Source organism: Desmodus rotundus, chromosome 1, assembly GCF_022682495.2.
Source record: "Desmodus rotundus isolate HL8 chromosome 1, HLdesRot8A.1, whole genome shotgun sequence".
In the NCBI taxonomy this organism is placed as follows: Eukaryota; Metazoa; Chordata; class Mammalia; order Chiroptera; family Phyllostomidae; genus Desmodus; species Desmodus rotundus.
In genome coordinates, this window is record NC_071387.1 from 56,380,338 (window position 1) to 56,399,620 (window position 19,283).

Below are 19,283 nucleotides of genomic sequence, written 5' to 3' on the forward strand. Positions count from 1 at the left end.
TATGCAATCTGTACAGGTGGTTAAAAATACCAAATGTGCATACAATATTTTATGAGAGAGCTCAGAGAAGAGAGTGCTTAATTTTTCCTGTGGAAAGAGGAATGAGGAACGAGCTTTAAAGGTTTCTCCAGGGTTTCACCTCCAGCGTCTACAGCATGAAGCAATTCCGATAAATGGACGCGCTGAGCTGTACGTAAGACCCGAGGGCGTGGTGAGGGTTTGGAAAACTGGGGACTGCATTCCAGCTTAGAGGCACTCAAGTTCCATTTGTTTAAAAGAAACGACCAACATATATCAACAAAGCCAGCTGAGGCCAGTTTGCAACCTTTGCAATACGCATGGGAGGTACTATTTCAGTGGGTTATGAAACGGGGTTGAACATCATCAGATAGAGAAGAATAGGTAAGATGCTAGAGTGGATGAATATCATTTGCTGAGAGCCAGAGATGGAAGTACTCAGATGTTCAGCAGGTGGCCGACAGAGTGAACAAGCAGACACAAAGCGTGAGGTCAGCCGAGGTTACAGAGGGCCACGAATGCAACACAAAGTTCCAACTTCACGTTGAAGGCATCAAGAACCACAGCATTAGTTTCTCTGTATCTTTAACAGTATCATTTTAAGAGTTCTTCAACGCTTTCTCAGGTCTTCATGAGAGTAGATTTATTATTTAAATGATTCTAACTCATAGCATTAAAATGTTCTCTGTCACTATGAAAAACCTGCTGGAATTACTTTGATGGGAAATATCTAAATTAAAAAAATCTATTAAGTATTTAGATATTTATAGACATCTGGTTATTCATAGGATAGATGGCTCAAGTAACCCAGATGATCTACGTTCATGCTGAATTTTTCTCCCAGAGCTGTAAGTCTATATATAGCTCTTAAAACTCACTCATTAATTAATACACTAATGATTTAACGTTATTGCATACTTCTGCAAACTATGCACTGTGCTAAGTGCTTTATGTGTATCATTTCATTTAATCTTTACAAAATTCTTACCGCTATGAATATTCTTACCCCTTCTGTGAAGAAACAGAATCTAACAGATATGAAATAACTCTCCAAAAGGCACAGAGCTATAAGTGAATAAGCCAGAGATTTACCCAGTCAATCTCTCTCTCCCAAGTACACACGCTTAACGTTGAGACTAAATGTGTGGCGTGAACTGACTGATAGTTCGGGTTGGTCTTTCCTCCTCCACCTGTCGAACCAGACTTTCGCTCTTAGAAATGGGGCAGACTGTACCCTCCTCCGTGACCTGCCTAGATCTTGTCTATGCTTGTTGCACAGTCTATCCTTATAATGCTCTATTGTTTATTGTTAGAATTTCTTTTATGTGTAATGACCTGGTACATTTATTACAAGACAAAACTACTGAAGGCACATGAATTGTCTCTTTTTCTGCACCCCCCCACTTTGGTCTACCACCAGACTTCTAAAACCTCTTCCACTCTCACAGGGTTTCCTGGGCAAAACGTATGGGTTTACTTTGAGTTTGTCACTCCCTCTTCAGTAAAGAGAAAATATTCAAGTCCGTCATAAGAGATATCACAACATAAAATACAGTGTTTATAGTCCAGACCCTTCTGTGCGACTATTTACGCCATGATCATGCCATCTACGATCAGAATGCCTCCGTGACTCGGCCAGCGCCACTCTCTGCACAGTTCCTTCCTGCTCAGAGATGATTTCTAAACCAGTATTTCTGGGATGCCACGAGAGCAACTGTTACTTGGAGTGACTTGAACTTGCCACCCCGTCAGAAAAATTATTATCCTGAGTTTTAACGTGCTGGTGTCTAAATAAAAGATTCGCGACAGTTTTGACGTTGGCAACGTGGACATGGCCTCCCCTAAACGAAGAGGCCGAGACTTCTCACCAGACACGTGCGGTGTCCTCTATCTGTGATCTGTGGGTGAGCACAGATCATTTCCCAGAGCTCAGTTTATGCTGCTTCTTTCCCTCATTATTTTGTAGTTGCTAACACATTTCTTCCACCAAATATACCTACTCTTGCGTTTGTCTCAATACCAGCTTCTCCAGAGCCTCAGGCACAGCACTTCCACATGTCGACAGCTATTAGCTCTGCACATTCATCTTTGTTTCCTTATTCCTCCTCAGCCATCTATCTCTCCCAGAGCCGAGTCCAGGCGATTTCACATAACACAGGGGTGTGTGCGTGTATGCGTTTTCTCAAAATAAGGCATTTAGCTATCTATCTTACCTTTCCCACTTGCCTGAAAACCTGTTTTTGGGTCTCTACAAGTACCCACCATAAAGCCTTATATTTTGCTTATGATCAACAGAGAGTAAACTGCATTTTTAAAATGATCTGTCTCTCTACCTACCTACCTACCATCTTAGTTTTATAGGACCTCACTTTACAGAAATGAGAAGCACACTTGGAGAGAGGAAATATGCTGTTATTTCAAAATGCAATGAAATATCATAATGCTATTTTTCGGTAAAGACTTCCAAGTTAGGTTTCCCTAAATTTTGTTCTAATTATTGTATACCTATAAATACACGTATGTTTATGTGTATATATATTTTACACATTTATTTATATATGTGCACATATGTGTGTATACATATCACACACACACACCTATATGAACTGTATTTTTGCCATTAGGCACATAAGGACAATATTTCTTCCACGAGCTGAAACTTCCTGTTTCCCTATCCTGTGCCAAACTCCATCTGAAAACATCTCATGTGGGATCTTCATAAGGAGGTTAGGCCTGTGCCAGACAGGGCACCACGTCACCAGGCACAGTGTGTCTTGGAGGCCTGCAAAGATGTATAACAGAGTATACGGACCGGTCAAACTAGCGCCTGTTGACACCAACAGGCAGGACAACCACAATCAGGCTTTCACGATGCAAAAGCATTTGCTCAAATTCATAAAAATAATTTCTAGTATTTCAGAATCACGCAAAAATCTGCAACACAGTGGCAGGTCCTCAAAGGTCCCTGTCCTGGCCAAAGTGGAGCAAGAGCTAGAGGATAAGGGGACACGGGCCGTGCCTCCCCCACCTCCGTAGCTACCCGCTCTGGGGCCGAACCCTACAGTCTCTCTTGTGTTCTTTTGCCTCTTGACCCGACATGGGGGTGTGGTTTGAAATCTGTGGAAGACTCTATAAGGATAGGGCCATGTTGTTATTTTTTTGTTGTTGTTGGGAAAAGTAACTGCTAGAACGGAGAGCTGCAACATTATCTTGTCTAGAATACGTGGTCCGTGGTTTAACCCTTGCCACTGCAGCATGTAGATTTTACTGCTTTTTTCCTGATCTGTCTGCTGTCCCTACCTTTTTGTGAAAATAGAGACGTAGGCTATTAAGTCATCATAGAAGTAGGCTTATGACAGAAACTTCCCTTCCTTTCTAATATGGTTCAATTTTACTTTTCTGTGCAAGAAGCCAGAGTCTCTCCTATTGGATTTACTCAGTTTACGAGTAAGTATTACGGAGTTACACGAACGGTACATTTACACGGTAATAAACAGAACGTGGCTAGATACCTTTAGTAATCTCTTAGTAAGGATACTCGAGAGGAACCCAGGAGATTGGAAGAAATCAGTTTAATACTGAAAATGTGTGAACACATTTCTGAGTGGTGATTTAGAGAATGTTAGTCAGAACTGTCTATATGTGACTTGATGATACTAATGTGCAGAAGACATCTTTAAGCGGTAAGTCATTCTCTCTGAAACATGCTTCCCTTGTAAATAGTAAAAAGCTGTGTTAGCCCCGCCCACAAGAATGTGCCCAACAACTGCCCCGCAGGTATACGACAGAATATCCCTCCACTCAGCTGCAATTCGAGCCTAATTACAAGACCGATTCTCAGTTCTTTTCTGTTTCACGTTTACATATTTAGGACCATGCGCACACTTAATTTTTGTGTTTATCTATTTTCGCTCCAAAGATAAAACGGCAGCATCAGGTATATGCATCTATATCAAACCCTTCCTGTTACTGTTAGACTAGGCATCGTTTAACCAAAAAAGGCTACCTGTATTATTTATGAAGGTATTTACTATCCCAGCGTATCAAGAAATTGGAAAGAGAACATGCAGTGAGGAGTGGCATTAGCGTTCCGTTTCCCCAGCAACCTTCTGCCTGCGAGAGAAACAGACGCTCTCAGGGCCTCACCTGCAGTGCACCACCATCGGGCCGGCGTCCGGAGGGTTGCAGGCTTTGACTCTCCGTAGGAAAGCTAGGAAGGGGGTCGGGTGCTCCGGGACACCGTGATCAGGCCAGGCGGTGAACTGGAATTGTCTCACTTCTCTCTTCTCGCTCGAACCATTCTGTGAAGCAGGAGCACCGACTGAAATTCTGTTTTCCTAGCCTCAGGTTGTAATGAGGAATAACAACATGGAAGAGCTAATGGGACAATGTGCTATCTTAATTCCTCCCCATCCCCCACCTGATACCCTTTGGGAAGACACACTCTTCAGAGATACAAAGCCCAAGCTACTTGGAAATGACAAATATTTGGCCAGGAAGATAAAATTCCGAGGTTTTTCAGGTGTAACTATCAGGAGTACTCCTGTTATATTTTACAGGAAACGTGAGTTCTCTTTCATCTATTCTTCATTTGTTGAGACTTCCGTTCAGAGACAGAGTTCCATATTTACTAATAAATCCACAAAGAAAAAAATGGCTGAGCAGTAATGGAAGAATGATTTCATTCTTCACTGCTGCCCGTGGAATCGAGATTGAAGTAAAGCCCTAAGATATCCGATCTCTGCAAAGAAGCTTTCTCTAATAATGGAAAGGGGGAAAAGGAGGTCAGAACATGAAAGGCAAACCTTGTAAAGTGCAAAGGTTCGAACACAGTACGTGGCCAGCTCCACAGTATCGAGCAGCGTCACTTGGACCAGCCCATGAGTTTCTGTGCCTCTACTGGGCCAATACTGGTCGCACTTCACCTAGAAGAAACAAGCGACACATTTAGGGCAGATGCTCATCAATTTCTCTATTGGCTTCACTTGGAGATGCTGTTGAAGGAAAACAGCTTTTCTGCATTTCATTTCATGTTGATCTTTTTCTGGCATGCATTCTTGTTATCCCAATATATGTAAATTACGGCTCTGATGCCAACATAAACCACATTTTTCAAGCTGGTAGGAATACTAAGCAGTAACAGATTCAATTTTCCTAGAGAAAAAAATAAATTGCAGATTGTTGCTGAGTAAGATAAGTAGAGAGGTATTTGAAACTTCAGAGTACTTGAAAAGAAAACACAAATTTGTTCTGGGATAGACATTAAGAATTGCATCAAGAAGATTACACGTAGGCATTGAAAGTGCACGGTAAAACAGCTAGCATTCATCCATCAAGGTTTAAAAGGCACAAGCTATTTCATCTTGAGCTATCGCAATTTCCACATATGCTTGTTTAAAGAAAAGTAGAAATAATTTGTAAATCTATCAAAGTATAATAAACAACGTAGCATTTTTTAACATACGAGATAAATGGTACTGGTATTCAAAACAAATTAAATCGGTAATGTCTAGGAAAAAAGAGCCGTCTGTTCTTTAAAAAAGTCTCAGAGGGTCATGCACTAGCAGTGCAAAGTTTAAATAATTTAAAATTTGTTCATTTGAGATGAATAATCTACACTTTCTATGTGGAGTTGAACAAAAGCACATAAAAAGTATTCAACCAAATTAGTTTAACATGCAGAAAAGAATAATTCAAGGTCTGCAATAAGCCTCAAATTTACTGTGTGTGTCCTTTGGGCATTAAAAAGCATAATGAAAAACGACACACAATACTGTACTTTCTAGTAGGGCCATAGATCAGAATATATTTACCCTTTCCATCTCAGATTAAAAGAAAAATGGGAGTATTTCTTAATTGAAACCAACTGAAATTCATTTCTCTAGGTAAAGAAATATAGTAACATCTAATATTAGGAAGCGCATATTTTACTTAAAAAATAAAGATGTGAAAGTTACAATTACTGGGATTAAACAAAACAATGAGGCATTATTATCATAGATACTAGAAGTCTTTGGCCCAGTGAATAGTATTACTAGATAATTATTTGCTTTTGTGTTGAATATAAATATTCGTAGCATGCTGTGAATGATACTGTAATTTTCTGTCTCCTAGATATAGCATCTGCTCCTCAAAGGACTTAGTCTCCTTCCACCTAGGCACTGGGCCTTCTAAAATTTCCCAAATAAGAAAAAAGGAGAAAAAACACTTAAATGTATAGTTATACAGTTAACAGAGATTGAATTCACAAAGACTGACTCCTGTGCCTTTATGTCAATAGTGAGACCACACAATCACCTATTTCATAAAAAACAAATAAAAATGGTTGACAGTAAAATGGAAAATATGTCTCGTTAGCATTTATAAAAAATATTCCCATGTTTCCTAGTGGCACAAAAAGTCTTCCCTATGTCATAACTCTATCATATGTTCTAAGTCAAAGAGAAACACCACCAGGAAAAGAAAACCCCTTAAAAACACTAATCTACTATGGTCAAGATTTAGCACCTCCGTGTTTTCTGACCGTCCATTAAAACCCAAGCCACATCTGGACAGACTTTGCCAAGGCCTCTACCTGAATGGAGCCAACGCTACTTAAGTAGCCACAGTTCAGACAGAAAAAAAAAAAATCACAGAAGTTAAGCCAAAGGTTCTGTTTTCAACCATGAAATAGATGTCAAGTTGATGTCTCACTGGAAAGGACAAAAGTGACTTTGGAGGCCTCTTATTTCAACATTTGAGAGGATGCCAGCAATGCGTTAAGTTAAAGAATCAAAAGAGAAACTCAAACTCATCCTTTAATGGTTTCGGCCAGATGGCAACCCTTTCGAATCAAAGCCAACAGATCAAATCCCAGGAGGACAGATATTACTACGGTGGGCACAAAAAGAGCAAGTTGGTGCAACAAAGTGGTCCAGGAGGTCAGTTTAATGCACTGAACCAAATTCAATGCAATCACATTTCAAAGCCGGGAATTGGTCGTCCTCAGACCTTTGGTGAGGTGAGGCAAAGGATGTAAAGGAAAGAACCATGTGCCAGACTTTAAGTGACTCTGGAAAACTGACTCCGTTATTCAGGGACTTTCTTTTCATCTACAAATCCGCTCCGTACTGAAGACGTAGGAGAAACTAAAATTTTACTAATTATTCTCATACTTCTAGTCATAAGTTTTAAACAGCAACTATTATTGGCTTAGACTGTGACTCCTTTAGGGAAAGAAACATGCCACAAAACATAGCTATAAGAAATAAATGATGTGAACACTTTTAGCTGAAAGGAAAATAAAAGCTTTTACACTCAATTTAAATAATGCACTTTAGTCTTACTTTTTACCAAAAAAAGACATTCTAGAATGAAGCTCAACTGCAAAAAGTGGGAGCAATTTTTTAAAGCAAATATATTTAAACATTGCCATTTTCTCTCAGGAAATATTTCACAAAGGGAATTTATGAAAAAATAAATCTTCTAACGTGCCCACGTGCACACACACGGCCTCAGCGGAAGGATTAGAAGGTTTCGCCGAGCTTATCGGGACAGCTACCGCTCTGCATCCTGCCTTCGTTAGGAGATACCTGGGCGCTTATTTTCTCAACCTCACTCTCTGAGTAGCCTGCACAGGTTCCATGTGGTTTCTGAGGGCCAAATTTAAGGGCTTAGATTTACTGACAAATTGTTATTTTTAAGTCTTTCATTTTCAGCCATTCACTAAACAAGTAATATCTGATTTCAACATTAGAGAGTAAGCTGAAGGTGCAGGGAGAAGAGACACAAGGGAACAATAGAAATGATTTTTCCCCTTAATTAGCTAATGTAGATGAACTCCCTCCATTTTTCTCTTTTGAAATGTTTTCTTTGACAACAGCCCCTCTCCCCATTATTTTTCCCCTGGGAGAAAATCTCGGAAGGTATTTCCAGAGAGTGTTATTAAGTGCTTGTCAGGCTGCACGCACAGAGCTGAGTGTGAGCTGAGGGGTGTAGGGGCTCCCCTTTGAGTACGTAAGAATAAGAAGGCAAGCAGAGCTCTGGAATAAGAAAACTGATTTTGATCCTTCCTGTTTGATTCTGATGTGATGATAATCAGATCAGAATCTGATTATGGACTGGTTCATGGAAAGTCTGGCAGCATCACTGGATGACCGGTAGGCTGCCTTTCTATTTCTGGGAGCCAAACCCATTGGCCTCATCTGTAAAACGGGAACAGCATCTCCAGCCCACCAGTGTTACTGTAAGACTCCAACATCATGAAACTGAATCATGAATCAAAATGGCCAGGCCAAGTAGGCATTCAACAGGTCATAGCTGTTATTAGTTATCAGTTAGGTTACGTTGCTGTGGTGGTTGTTATAAACTACCTAAGTCATTATAAATGTGAGAAAAGCTACGTTATTAATCTCGGCAGATACGCATTTAGGACATTCTGGGTGGAAGGCAAGGTGTCAGCGGGTATGGGGGACACCAAAGTGAAATAAGATGTAAGCTCTGCCCCTACTCCATCGGCCTTACTGACTATGGAGATGTGTTTACATCTGCCGGTTTTTCAAACAGGTAGTTGTGAGATTCCAAACAACTCCCTTAATGAACCTGGGCCCCCAGCTGCTGAGAGGAAAGAATGTGCCAGAGTCTGAGGTGGGAAAGGAGAGGAGCAGAACCTGCTACCCAGGCTGTGGCTTTGAAGCAACCCCTGGTAGTGTTCCTTGAGGCTCAATTACTTGAGACGGTTCAGATTTCTGGCTGGATCTGGGGGAGAATTCTTTTTTAGCATCACAGAGTGATCATCCTTACATGGTGAGCTTTCATTTCTTCACAATTATGGAAAGAACAGGTTGACCACGGCCAAGTGTATGTTATGAAATGCACCTCTTTCATGACAAACCATCAGGAGCAAGGTGATAAAGTGACAAAGCATATTCAAATGCATTCAAAAGGAAATCTAGTGCTTGGAAATAGCTGGTAGGATTTGATCCAGTCAGTCTGCTGACTACGCTTCGGCGAAATGCATTCCTTCTGGTTCCGTTTTTGTTCCCATGTGGCTTATCTTGGAAGTGCCTGGCACGTTCGCAGGCACTCAAACCCTGGAAGCCAACATTATAAGCAACTGTACTGCGGTCTAGGTTGGCTTATTTTCAAGTGGCCTAAAAGTTTGTGAAAATAAAACCTCATTTCAATGTAATAAAGACCTATTGAACGTGGCAGTGTGGCAAAGCATCCAAATTCCAGATGTAATAGACCAAGACCTCCAAGGGGTCCCAGCATTACTGATACCAAACGCAGGGGCCACATGGCAGGTTGAACAGCCTGCCTAGGACCAGATTATTTTGCCAAAGAAGGACAAAAAGGAGACAATGAGACACGGGAACCCACAACTGCTGCTGAAAGTGACTGGCAACCCGTACCTAGTAAGTTTGGGCAGAGGGTTCTCCCTCTGCTAACATCACAGAAGCATGCTAACATTCGCTACCACAAGTCAAAGTCGTTTCTGGGGGTGAGGAAATGTTAATGCACACTTATCAACTGCTATTTAATAAGGGCAAGTGAAACAAAGGAAAGTTTTAGATAAATGTTAGGATATATGTTAGTGGACAGAAAAAATTACATGCTGAACTGGTTATTTCTATATGTTAAAATGTCTCTTTTGGAAGTTTTTAAGGCCAGTTTTAATATTTTATTTTCACAATAAGGACAGAGATTATCTCAATGATTCTGTTCTAACAATAGCACCACTTTCTGCACTCAACTGATATTTAACCATATCTATTCCCAAGTGGCAAAGCTGTCTGTTTTATGTATTTCCCCTTTGCATTTGCTTTCTGCTGGCCAAGACGTAGTGGAAGATCAAGGGCAATGGAATACCTGACATGAGAATGATATAAAAGAATTGGACTACCAGTTAAGTAATAGCTTTTCATAGTAAAACTATAAAGTTGAAAGATATTATTCTTTCAATAAAACAAATTATGTATCATAAAAGTATATTGCTTCATTGAGCCATTCCAACACTTTCCAAAGCATTTACTAATTAAAAAATAATAATCCTTTTTGTTTTCTTAGTGCCACAGACTGAACGTTTGTGCTCCCCAAATCCATAGGGTGAAAACTAATCCCCCCCATGGGACGGTAATAGAAGATGGGGCCTCTGAGAAGCCAGGTCAGAAGAGTGAAGCTCTCACGGCACAGGGTTAGGGCCTCAACCCAGATCCCCGGAGGGCTCTCCTGCCCTCTCGGCACAACAGACACAGAAAGTAGACAGCTGTCTAGGGACCAGGAAGTTGACCCTCGGCAAACACTGAATCTGCCAGCGCCTTGATCTTAAACTGGGAAGATCAAGTGGAACTGTGAGAAAGAGATTTCTGTTGTTTATAAATCACTTAGTCTACGGTATTCTGCTAGAGCAGCCTGCATAGACTGAGACAATGTGTTTGCCCAAAGTTAAGACAGAAGATGCACTGGACTTTTCCAATGACTTTCCCCATTAAATTAAGAGTCATTCTATCTCAAGTGTCTGGAAATGTGTTGTAAACAGAGGAAAACTGAATGAAGTCTACCTTTCCAGTGGTTGGGTGGCACTTGGATATTAGCTCTCGCCATGTGGCTTGGGTCCTTAGGCTCTGCGCCTGGGTCCCCATCCTTCCTGGAGCAGCCCTACTGCCACCTCTTCTGCCTGGGTCTGCCCAGTGGCTGCTGTGGCCTGGCAACAGACCTGAGCCACTGCCACTGAGCAACACCATTAGACGGCTTAAAGTTTCAATAAAAAGATATTTCTATGTACCAGTCAGTCTATGGCACGTCATTATTTTGACCATCAGTAAAACTATCCTGAGCATACATCTGCCTTGCCTGAGAATAGAGACTAATCCATACTTCTCAAAACTTAAAAAAGACCTGATCGAGCCTGGGATGGCCATAAACATGATTTCAGAGAATGAGAAGGGCTTTGTAGAAAGTGATCGGGAGCCAAGTTTTATCTCCTCCTCTTGGTCCAGCTCTTTCCTTAGGCTGTGATGCCTTCAATTCACTTTAAGAATAATGTTCTGAGCTAGAGCCTGTAGGCTTCCATTCCAAACAGGAGGTGGGTGGGGAAAGAAGGTAGGAAATCCCGGAAGCTAACAAACAGTGAGAAAACTGGTGGGATTCTTTCTCTTTTATCTGACACTATGTCTGTTGACAAGAGAAAACCGAGAGTATGGAACTTGCTAGATAAGGCCCCAAACACCCTTTAGGTTGCCAACACGAGCATCATTCTTTTTGTTGCCTGTGTCCTGTTTACATTAAGTATCCAACACTTTCAAAAACAATCCCATACATCACCCAGACTCCAAAGGTAATGTTTGTACTGCCATTCCCACCATGGCTTACGGAAAAAGCAGTTTCTGTTGCCCTAAATAGGCAGCGCTTTGGGCTGCAGTTGGAGAAATTAAATGTTCAAGGCCTCTGGCACTTCCAGTTCTATTTGGAAGGGGACACAGACCTGGCATTTGAAAAGCATTTGTTCTCCATTAAACTTACTGAACCTTGACAAACCAGAGGGGCCAAGAATTAGCCTGCCACTGGCCAAGGCTGGGCCTTCCAAAACCGATAACGACAATGAAAACAATAACGCTCTCATTTATAATCTTCAATGTTTAACCGAAACGGCCTCAGGATCTGTAAAGAATCTCAGGAAAACAAGAAAACGTTTAAGCAGATCTTTCTTTGTTTTTTTTTTTTTTTTTGCTGCTTTTTGCCTGCAGTTGCCCTCTTGGCCACTGAGTCAAATGTGTGTCTGTCCTACCTTCACTCTCAGGTGGGGGACGTTTACTAAGGTGACATTTAGAGACTGGGGAGGACATAGGAAGAGCGAGTGGTCACGAGGCCAGAAGTGCTCCGCAGGCCAAACGCCAAGGCCCTACACTCTAATTCCCTAAACTATCCACACAGTGTAGTTAACAGCAGACCGGTCCCTTTGGCCTTGAGAGCATCTAAACTCCACTCATCAGCACAGACACAATTGTGGAGCAGGACTTTGCTCATCTGCTGGACTAAGATGGCAGAGGTCACGGAGCGCAAGCATTTGCTCTGCTCTGCCAGTGGGTGCTGTCAACAGGTTCTCACGATACTCTGTCTGCAAACAGAAAACAGGGCTTAGCGAGTCTGGAAATCAAGAAGAGGATTCCTCACTTCTGTCTCTAGGCTTTTACTGCACACCAGTGTGACTCACCACAGAGGACAATTCAAATCACGAATCACATCCCATTTGTTGACTGTCAAAATTTCACTCCCCGTCCTCGAGATTTAGCACTAAGTACCACCGCCATCACCGCTCTCTGACTGTATCAACTCCCGCCATGAAGCTGGCAAGACAACAGAATCAACAGTGAGTGTCAACTGTAGGCGGTAATTGAAGGCGGGCCAGTGAGAAGGTGAGAACTGGTGAGAGCCAAGTATCCCTGCACCTTTGTTAAGCCATTTCAGCTTCTCATACTAAACAAGGATGCTCAAGAATTTGCTGAACGTGAGGTTTACCTATTCCCTCTGTCTTGTGCACTTCAAGATGGGAAACAAAGTAGATCAGAAATACTCAAAAGCAGATAAGTGAAGGAAAAAAAGTGGGCAATCAACAAAATAATAGAGCTTCCCGGGCTAGGAATCACTTTGGCAAATCCTACCTGGGAGACTCCAATTCTTCAACCGAGGCTGCCAACCATGTGTCCCTGTCTCCCACAAATAACACCCGTGGAGTGGAAATCCCAGCTGTATATGTTTTCCTCTCCTACCAGTGTTTCATTTTTTCCAAACTTTTTCTTCCCTTCGTGTGGTTGCCCAAACCAATTCATGTGCTTATTGGCATGTTGTGAAACATGGAAACAATTAGAAACCACATTCTAGGGCACAGGAATGATTTTCTACAGAATCAATGAACTACGCAGAACTTGAGAGGATTTGGCAAAAAAGATGGAAACTGGGGAATAAAACCCACTAACAGTATCTCATGTCACAGTGCATTCTACAAGGCTTTAAACTGATCTGTGTGTTTCAGACAGCGATCACATTCTACCTTCAAAATCTCCAGACTTTGGCCTCCATTTTGTTTTGTTTCTTTATGTATCTGAATGAAATTCAGAAAACATTCAATGTACACATTTTCTCTTTGGGGTTGAAAACTGACTGTATACACTATCCAAATAATCTGTTAGATCCTTTCAAGGCCACATCTGAGAGGGGGTAATTGTATTGGAAAATCAAAGAACTTAAGTTTTCAAACGGCCCGCTGAAGTCCTAAGTCATACCTCACATGTATAAGACCTCTAGCCATTCAAACCTAAGAGTGGTCAGTTCTATAACAAAACACCAAATGAATTTCTATCACCTGCTAATGAACCCAGCAGCCCTTTGGGTGAGAGGGCTCTTTTCACTCAGCAAAGGTTACAAGCATTGCTGCTTTATCCACAGCAGGCCAGAGTGACCAGGAAAGAGTGAGCCTGGCATAGGCAAAACAGAAAGCTCGAAAAACCAGGAGATAGGTTTTAAGTAGAGATAACTCCCTAGCATCACCAAATAAATAAGAATGGGGAGGAAGAATGCAAAACAGAACCAAAAAGAAACATTGTATCAAGAATTCACAAACTTTACTGACAATTATTACCATATGTAACTCGTGTCAATATCACTCACTATTTTCATACTGTATTCCTTTGAGATACGGCTGCAGTGAAAGTAGCAGCCAGAATAGCCAAGGTCTGTTTGCAGACTGATAGATGAGTTTCTGCATCAGGCTCTCCGTTCTGGAGATTGTGTCCTGGGGAAAGGCAAGTGCAGGCTCCCTTCCCCACTGTTCTCAGCTCCACTCTCCTCTAGACCACAATGCACGGACGTGCTACACTGGACAGCGGGCGGGATCTGCCATGTGCAAGGACTCTTAAGAATTTGGTCAGGATTCACCGTCAACCATGGAGAAGCAAACTCATTTCATTTGGAAACAAGAAATTGAATTATTTGGAAGACAGCTTTAGGGGAAGTAAAGTTGTAATGGTAAAGCCTCCAACTCCTCTCTCTCAAGCCCAAACAACAATAGTTGAGATGCACTGAGCCGCCCTGTCACATTCCCTATCTCAGTCAATATCCACAAGAACCCCTCCATGTACGCCAAAAAGGAGAAATGAGAGTTTGAGCGATCCATTAACTTGCTCACTATTACACAGTGAGTAAGCATTAGAATCAGAATCTACACCTACACATTGGACTGTAAGACACCCCTATTTGGACCTGACATGTAGCTTCCCTTCTCTCTGATGATGACGTCCCCAGAGTCTTGTGTGACATCCCGTTATCCTTTCTTCCCTTTGCTTTTCTTCTCTCTTCCCCAGACCAATTCTTCAGTCAACAGGTACTCCTCAATACTTCTAATACTCCTAAGTGTTCATATACATACATACACACTTTCCCCCCATATACCGAGGAGATGAATATTATTTCAAGAACCTGAGCCTTAATCAAAATAATGAACTTTTAGGGTTCAGCTCTCAGAGAAGTGATTCATTTGAACTTTGTGGACCACCTCCATTTACGAGGGAGACTATACAGGCAATTCCTAACCAAAGCCAGAGCTGGTTCAAATGCCTGCTTTGAAGTTGGCTGCTGGGAATTGGGAATTCATTGAGTCTCCGGGTCAGCCCACATAACCCACAAAGTTCCTAAAGTATGGAGCTCTATATTTCAGTAACAAGTAACCCCTATTTATAACATTGTTTTTACAGCAAAACTCAACCCAAGGTCTTGTTTGAGGATCCAGGAATGCCTTGCCCTTCCCCGCTGAGACTTTAGGTGAAGGAGCCACTGCATAGCGGAAAAAACGTGAGGTGGGGGGATGTGAAGGAGAAAGCTGGAAGAACAGGTGGGATCATCCGAGGCACCAGTGCTCTGTTTAGATCCGTCTGCTGCATCTGGTCATTTCTTCTCCAGTGTTCCAGACTGCAGAACAAAGGGCTTCGGGGCCTTGGGGGTCAGGGCTCATTTGTGTGGTCGGATTGATAATGGTCGAGACTCCTCAGTGTTGGCTTATGCAGGTCACCACAAGTTCGCGTCCTGGCTGAATCACCACAGAATAAAAATCACCAGACAGCATTTTAATTGGCCTCCTTTAGGCCATTTAACAAAGAGAAAGCTAACTTGCAAGAGCAAAGAGTAATTAATGAAGGGAGGGAACAGAGGTTCCTTTAGTAACTTCCAAAAAAGTTCCTCTGTGTGAGGCAGGGGAAAAAAAGGTAGCCTGCAACATAAAGATAAACTGCAGGTACTGAAGTCACAGTGCCTTCCGCCAGGAACCGCTCATTACCATCCGATGGTGCAGTGGCAGTGGGACCCGTTAGAACTAACTTTATTATTAGAAGCAATTAGGGAGAAAGGGGGCAGAATTTCATTTGGTTATTTCAAAACAAGTTTCTGTGCATGGTTTAATGAAGGCCTGCAGTGTCAAGATAAAATGTGTGTTTTACTGAAAACAGCTTCTGCAAATGACTGCTTGTTACCAGCCAGTATCTCCAGGCAGAGCGATCCGGGAGGCTTGGATTGACACGCACGCCAAAATGTAACAGTCCAGCTGTCTCGGCTTCATGGAAGTATGGACTGATGGCGAGGCACATGCGTTCTGGATTCAGACTATGTGTCTTCAATTCCTAACGCTGCCTGGGTAGCTGAATGACCTTTGGTGACTTTCTGGAATATTCCAGCCGTAGTTTACTCATATGTAAGGTGCAGATCATAGTAGTATTTATCTCACAGGGTTGTTGTAAAATACCAATACACCTAATATATGTTAGACACCGTTATAATTATTAACAGGTATATTCAAGAACCATTTGGGTTAGGGGGTTGTTTTTAAAGAATTGGCTTGTTACATAGGGATTACCTTAAGTACAAATCAATAATAGGTCCATTTATCTCTTTTGGAGTTTGCACATAAAGATATTTGTCCTCACAGTCATAACAGTTTTTATCTAAATTTCATTTCAGACGATATTTCCATATGTCTATAGAATTCACGGGTTTTTAAAAGGATCTGATTGCTTTTTCAGTTTTGCAAAGCCAGTTGTGAACGACATCTTTGTAATTCTCAACTCCTTATCTGCAAGGTAACAGCTGGGACTTTTCGTCTTTTCTGAAGCGTGAGCTTTTCCCTTATAAATCCTCTTGGCAGCTTTTGACTCTTCCCTCAGACACACACCTGGACTAAGAGAAACTGCCATGAATTGAACTTAGAAGACCATTTAAAACACCTCGACTGTCACACAACAGATGGGGACTTGGGCTTTGGCTTCCTTTTAAATACCCTCTTTGAGCTATTGTGACCACATTGAAAGATAACTCACCGGTGGTTTCAAACTCTGCCCGGAGTAGCCCAGTCTTCCGTGAGGGTACGTGTCATCTTCAGAGACTCCTTCTTTAAATTCTCAAGGTTAAAGACTGTTTTCCATTAACTGGCTATACTATCTGCATGTTTTCCTGGGAATATATATAGCTTACCCATTATGTTTTAGCTTTGCAAATCAGCAGCATTTAACTTACGTGCCGTGCACCGTAACATTAGACCCACATGATGAATAAAACTCCTTTCTTAGACTCTAATAAGCAATGAGTCCATTATTAAAATCTATTCATTCTGGAAAAGGCTAAACTAGCAAAATACCCTCTACACATTTATGTGTTTTCTCAGCCGTGTATTAACCCACATCATTTTTCTGGCTGCACTGACTTAATTTGTGCTAATTTGAATAATTTAAAAAGAACCGGTGTCACAGAATTTTAGATCTCACATTGCACACTGTGAGAAAGAAAAAGTGCAAAATACTGGGAAGTAGATATTGGTGACTTCTTCCCAAAAGTCTGTGTGTTGTTATTCAATATTTTTGAAAATGTTGGTTCTTCCTTGAGTACTACTTTTCTTTTGTTTGTGTCGGTGGTCATACATTGGAACACGAGAGAAGTTCACTTCTGAAAGGCTCAGAAGTGTGGAAGGGAGGTTTAATCAGCGTTGTTGATGCCCATCACAACGAACGTCCGGGAGGAGGTCAAAGCTGAAGGCGAGGCCCTGAACAGAATGAGAGACGCGACACAGGGACTGCCTTACCCTGGACCGCTCTTCCAGTTTTGTCATCACGACCACCGTGGCACTCCGCTGCTCCCAGATCATTCTCCAGAAGTCCCCGAACGTTTCTGGGAGAGAGCCCTGCGTGGCGATATAGGCGTTCTGCTTCCTGTAGCCATCTATGTAGTTGGCGTTCACATAGTCACTTCCTGGGATGCCTGTAAAACAGGAATATTACTCAGCGAGGTGAACATATCACAGGAAGAAATGGCCTGGGACACAGCTTAATGGCATTGTTTTATTACTGTCCCACACTACGCTAGAGGAGTTCCAGTAATACTGTCAGATTTGGGTTTTAAGCAAGATTCAAAACAGGTCACACATAGTTAAAGAAATGCAAAGATTCAAAACAGGTCACACATAGTTAAAGAGGCCCATGGTGTCACATGGGCCTCTCTTTGGATTGTTTGAGGTCATTTACAAAAGGACAAGGTGGACTTCCAAAAAAACCCCCCAAAACCTGACTGTCCATAGAATGCCTTTTCTCACATTGTCTTTCTCCCCTGCATCAGCAAAGTACGGCTTGTAAAAGAGAATGAACAATTATCCGGTCATATTCCTCACTCAATCACTCAAAACCTAGGTAAGATACTGCCTGAGTCTGAGAAATGTGACGTAGCCTGTCAGGACAGTGGAACAGTCTTCGCGGGTTGTGCCAACAGGCGACTCACTTAACCCTCCCAGCAACTCTACGAACTAAGTCCTGTGATGATCTTCCTCTCACAGAAGAGAAAACTGAGATGCACAAAGCCTGAGAAACTTGCGCAGGCTGGCGGAGCCTGGCTCAATCACGGGTGGGCAGTCCGCTACGACTTTGTCTTAGCTTCTGCAGGGTAGTGCTCCCTGTTCACACCTCATGGGGCTGTGGTGTCACATGGGCCTCTCTTTGGATTGTGACAGCTGCTTCCTAATTGGTTGCCCCACTTCTACTTTCATCCTTTGTGCTGTTCTCCATCTAGCAGGAAAACACTTTTTAAAAACATTGTTTCAGACACTGTAACATCTCTTCTTCAGACCCAACGATGGCTTCCCCTTACACTTCAAATAAAACCCAAACTCTCAACAATGGCTACGAAGCCCTGCACTTCTCCAGACTCCTCTCGTTCTACTCACCTTCTAAACTTCTAAACTCTAGCTAGGTTCAGCTTCAGTTTTGGAAAACTGCTCTCCTACCTTAGAACTGTGCTGCATCCTGGGTCACTCCATCTCCTTCAATGGGTACAAAGTTCACCCCCATCTCAGAAGGCCTGCCCTTCATACCCTGGGACCGCAGAGTTCCCTTGGCAATTCTGTACATGGCGTATTGCAGACTGTAACTATGTTTGTTAACTTGTTTACTGCCTGTTCTGACCTCTAGACCATGTCTCTTGCATTTACCTTTCCTATTACTAGCAACAAAAGAGTAAATAATTTCCGCCAGTTCCAACATTTAATAAGTAGCAGAGCTATAATTTACTGTGGATATTCTGATTGAAAGCTTTTAAGAAAAATATAGGCAAGTTTGAGCTTCTGCCAGGGAGAGTGGCCAGAATGATTAAGGAAGTGAAAGCTATTCCATGCAAGAAAGGAATGCAAGTATGTAACACAACTTGGCAAAGGAAAACGTAGGGCTACCCATGTGTATCTAAAGAGAGGTTCAGGTTTACTCTGTCGAGACCCAAGTTTTTCAGTTCTAAAGGATGCAACTACAGAGATAGAGATTTTATCTCCAATACAACAAAGCATTTTCGAACTGTCAGAATCGAAAAGGGAACAGATTTCCTTGGGAGGTAAGGAGTTGCCAGTCCCCGGAGGAGTATCACTGACCTGGGGCGGAGCATCAGAACGTGTACATGGCCCCTTTGTTGCCCTGGGAAAACACGGGTCCCGGATTTATGGAAAAAAATACTTTCCTTGTAACGAAACATATGTTCCCAAGCTAAAATTGTTATATTTCACTGATTGCCACTTTCAATTACTTTGACTGCCTTTCGGATTCCAGTTGTAAAACTGATCCTCTCGAGAAAAGTAATGGAAGTCGGATGGAAACACGGGGCTTCGAGATGAACACATGGATGTGGAGTACCACCACCATGAACGAAAATCCTTTCGAGCAAAAAGGCTTTGCTCAGCTGGTTGTAACATTATTCATCTGTTACAGCTACTCTGA

At 42.1% G+C, this 19,283-nt stretch overlaps 1 protein-coding gene across 16 annotated transcripts in view; it reads right to left on the reverse strand.

The window, feature by feature from the left end:
* The window catches only part of PTPRD (protein tyrosine phosphatase receptor type D), a 517,292-nt gene that overhangs the window by 53,555 nt on the left and 444,454 nt on the right, over positions 1-19,283 (reverse strand). For all 16 annotated transcript variants that reach the window (XM_053924461.2, XM_053924474.2, XM_053924452.2 and 13 more), the window contains 3 exons: positions 17,117-17,292; positions 4,824-4,943; positions 4,165-4,319 (listed from right to left, as the gene is read on the reverse strand). In XM_053924461.2, the coding sequence (XP_053780436.1) occupies positions 4,165-4,319; positions 4,824-4,943; positions 17,117-17,292 (451 nt within the window). The remainder of the gene's footprint in view (positions 1-4,164; positions 4,320-4,823; positions 4,944-17,116; positions 17,293-19,283) is intronic.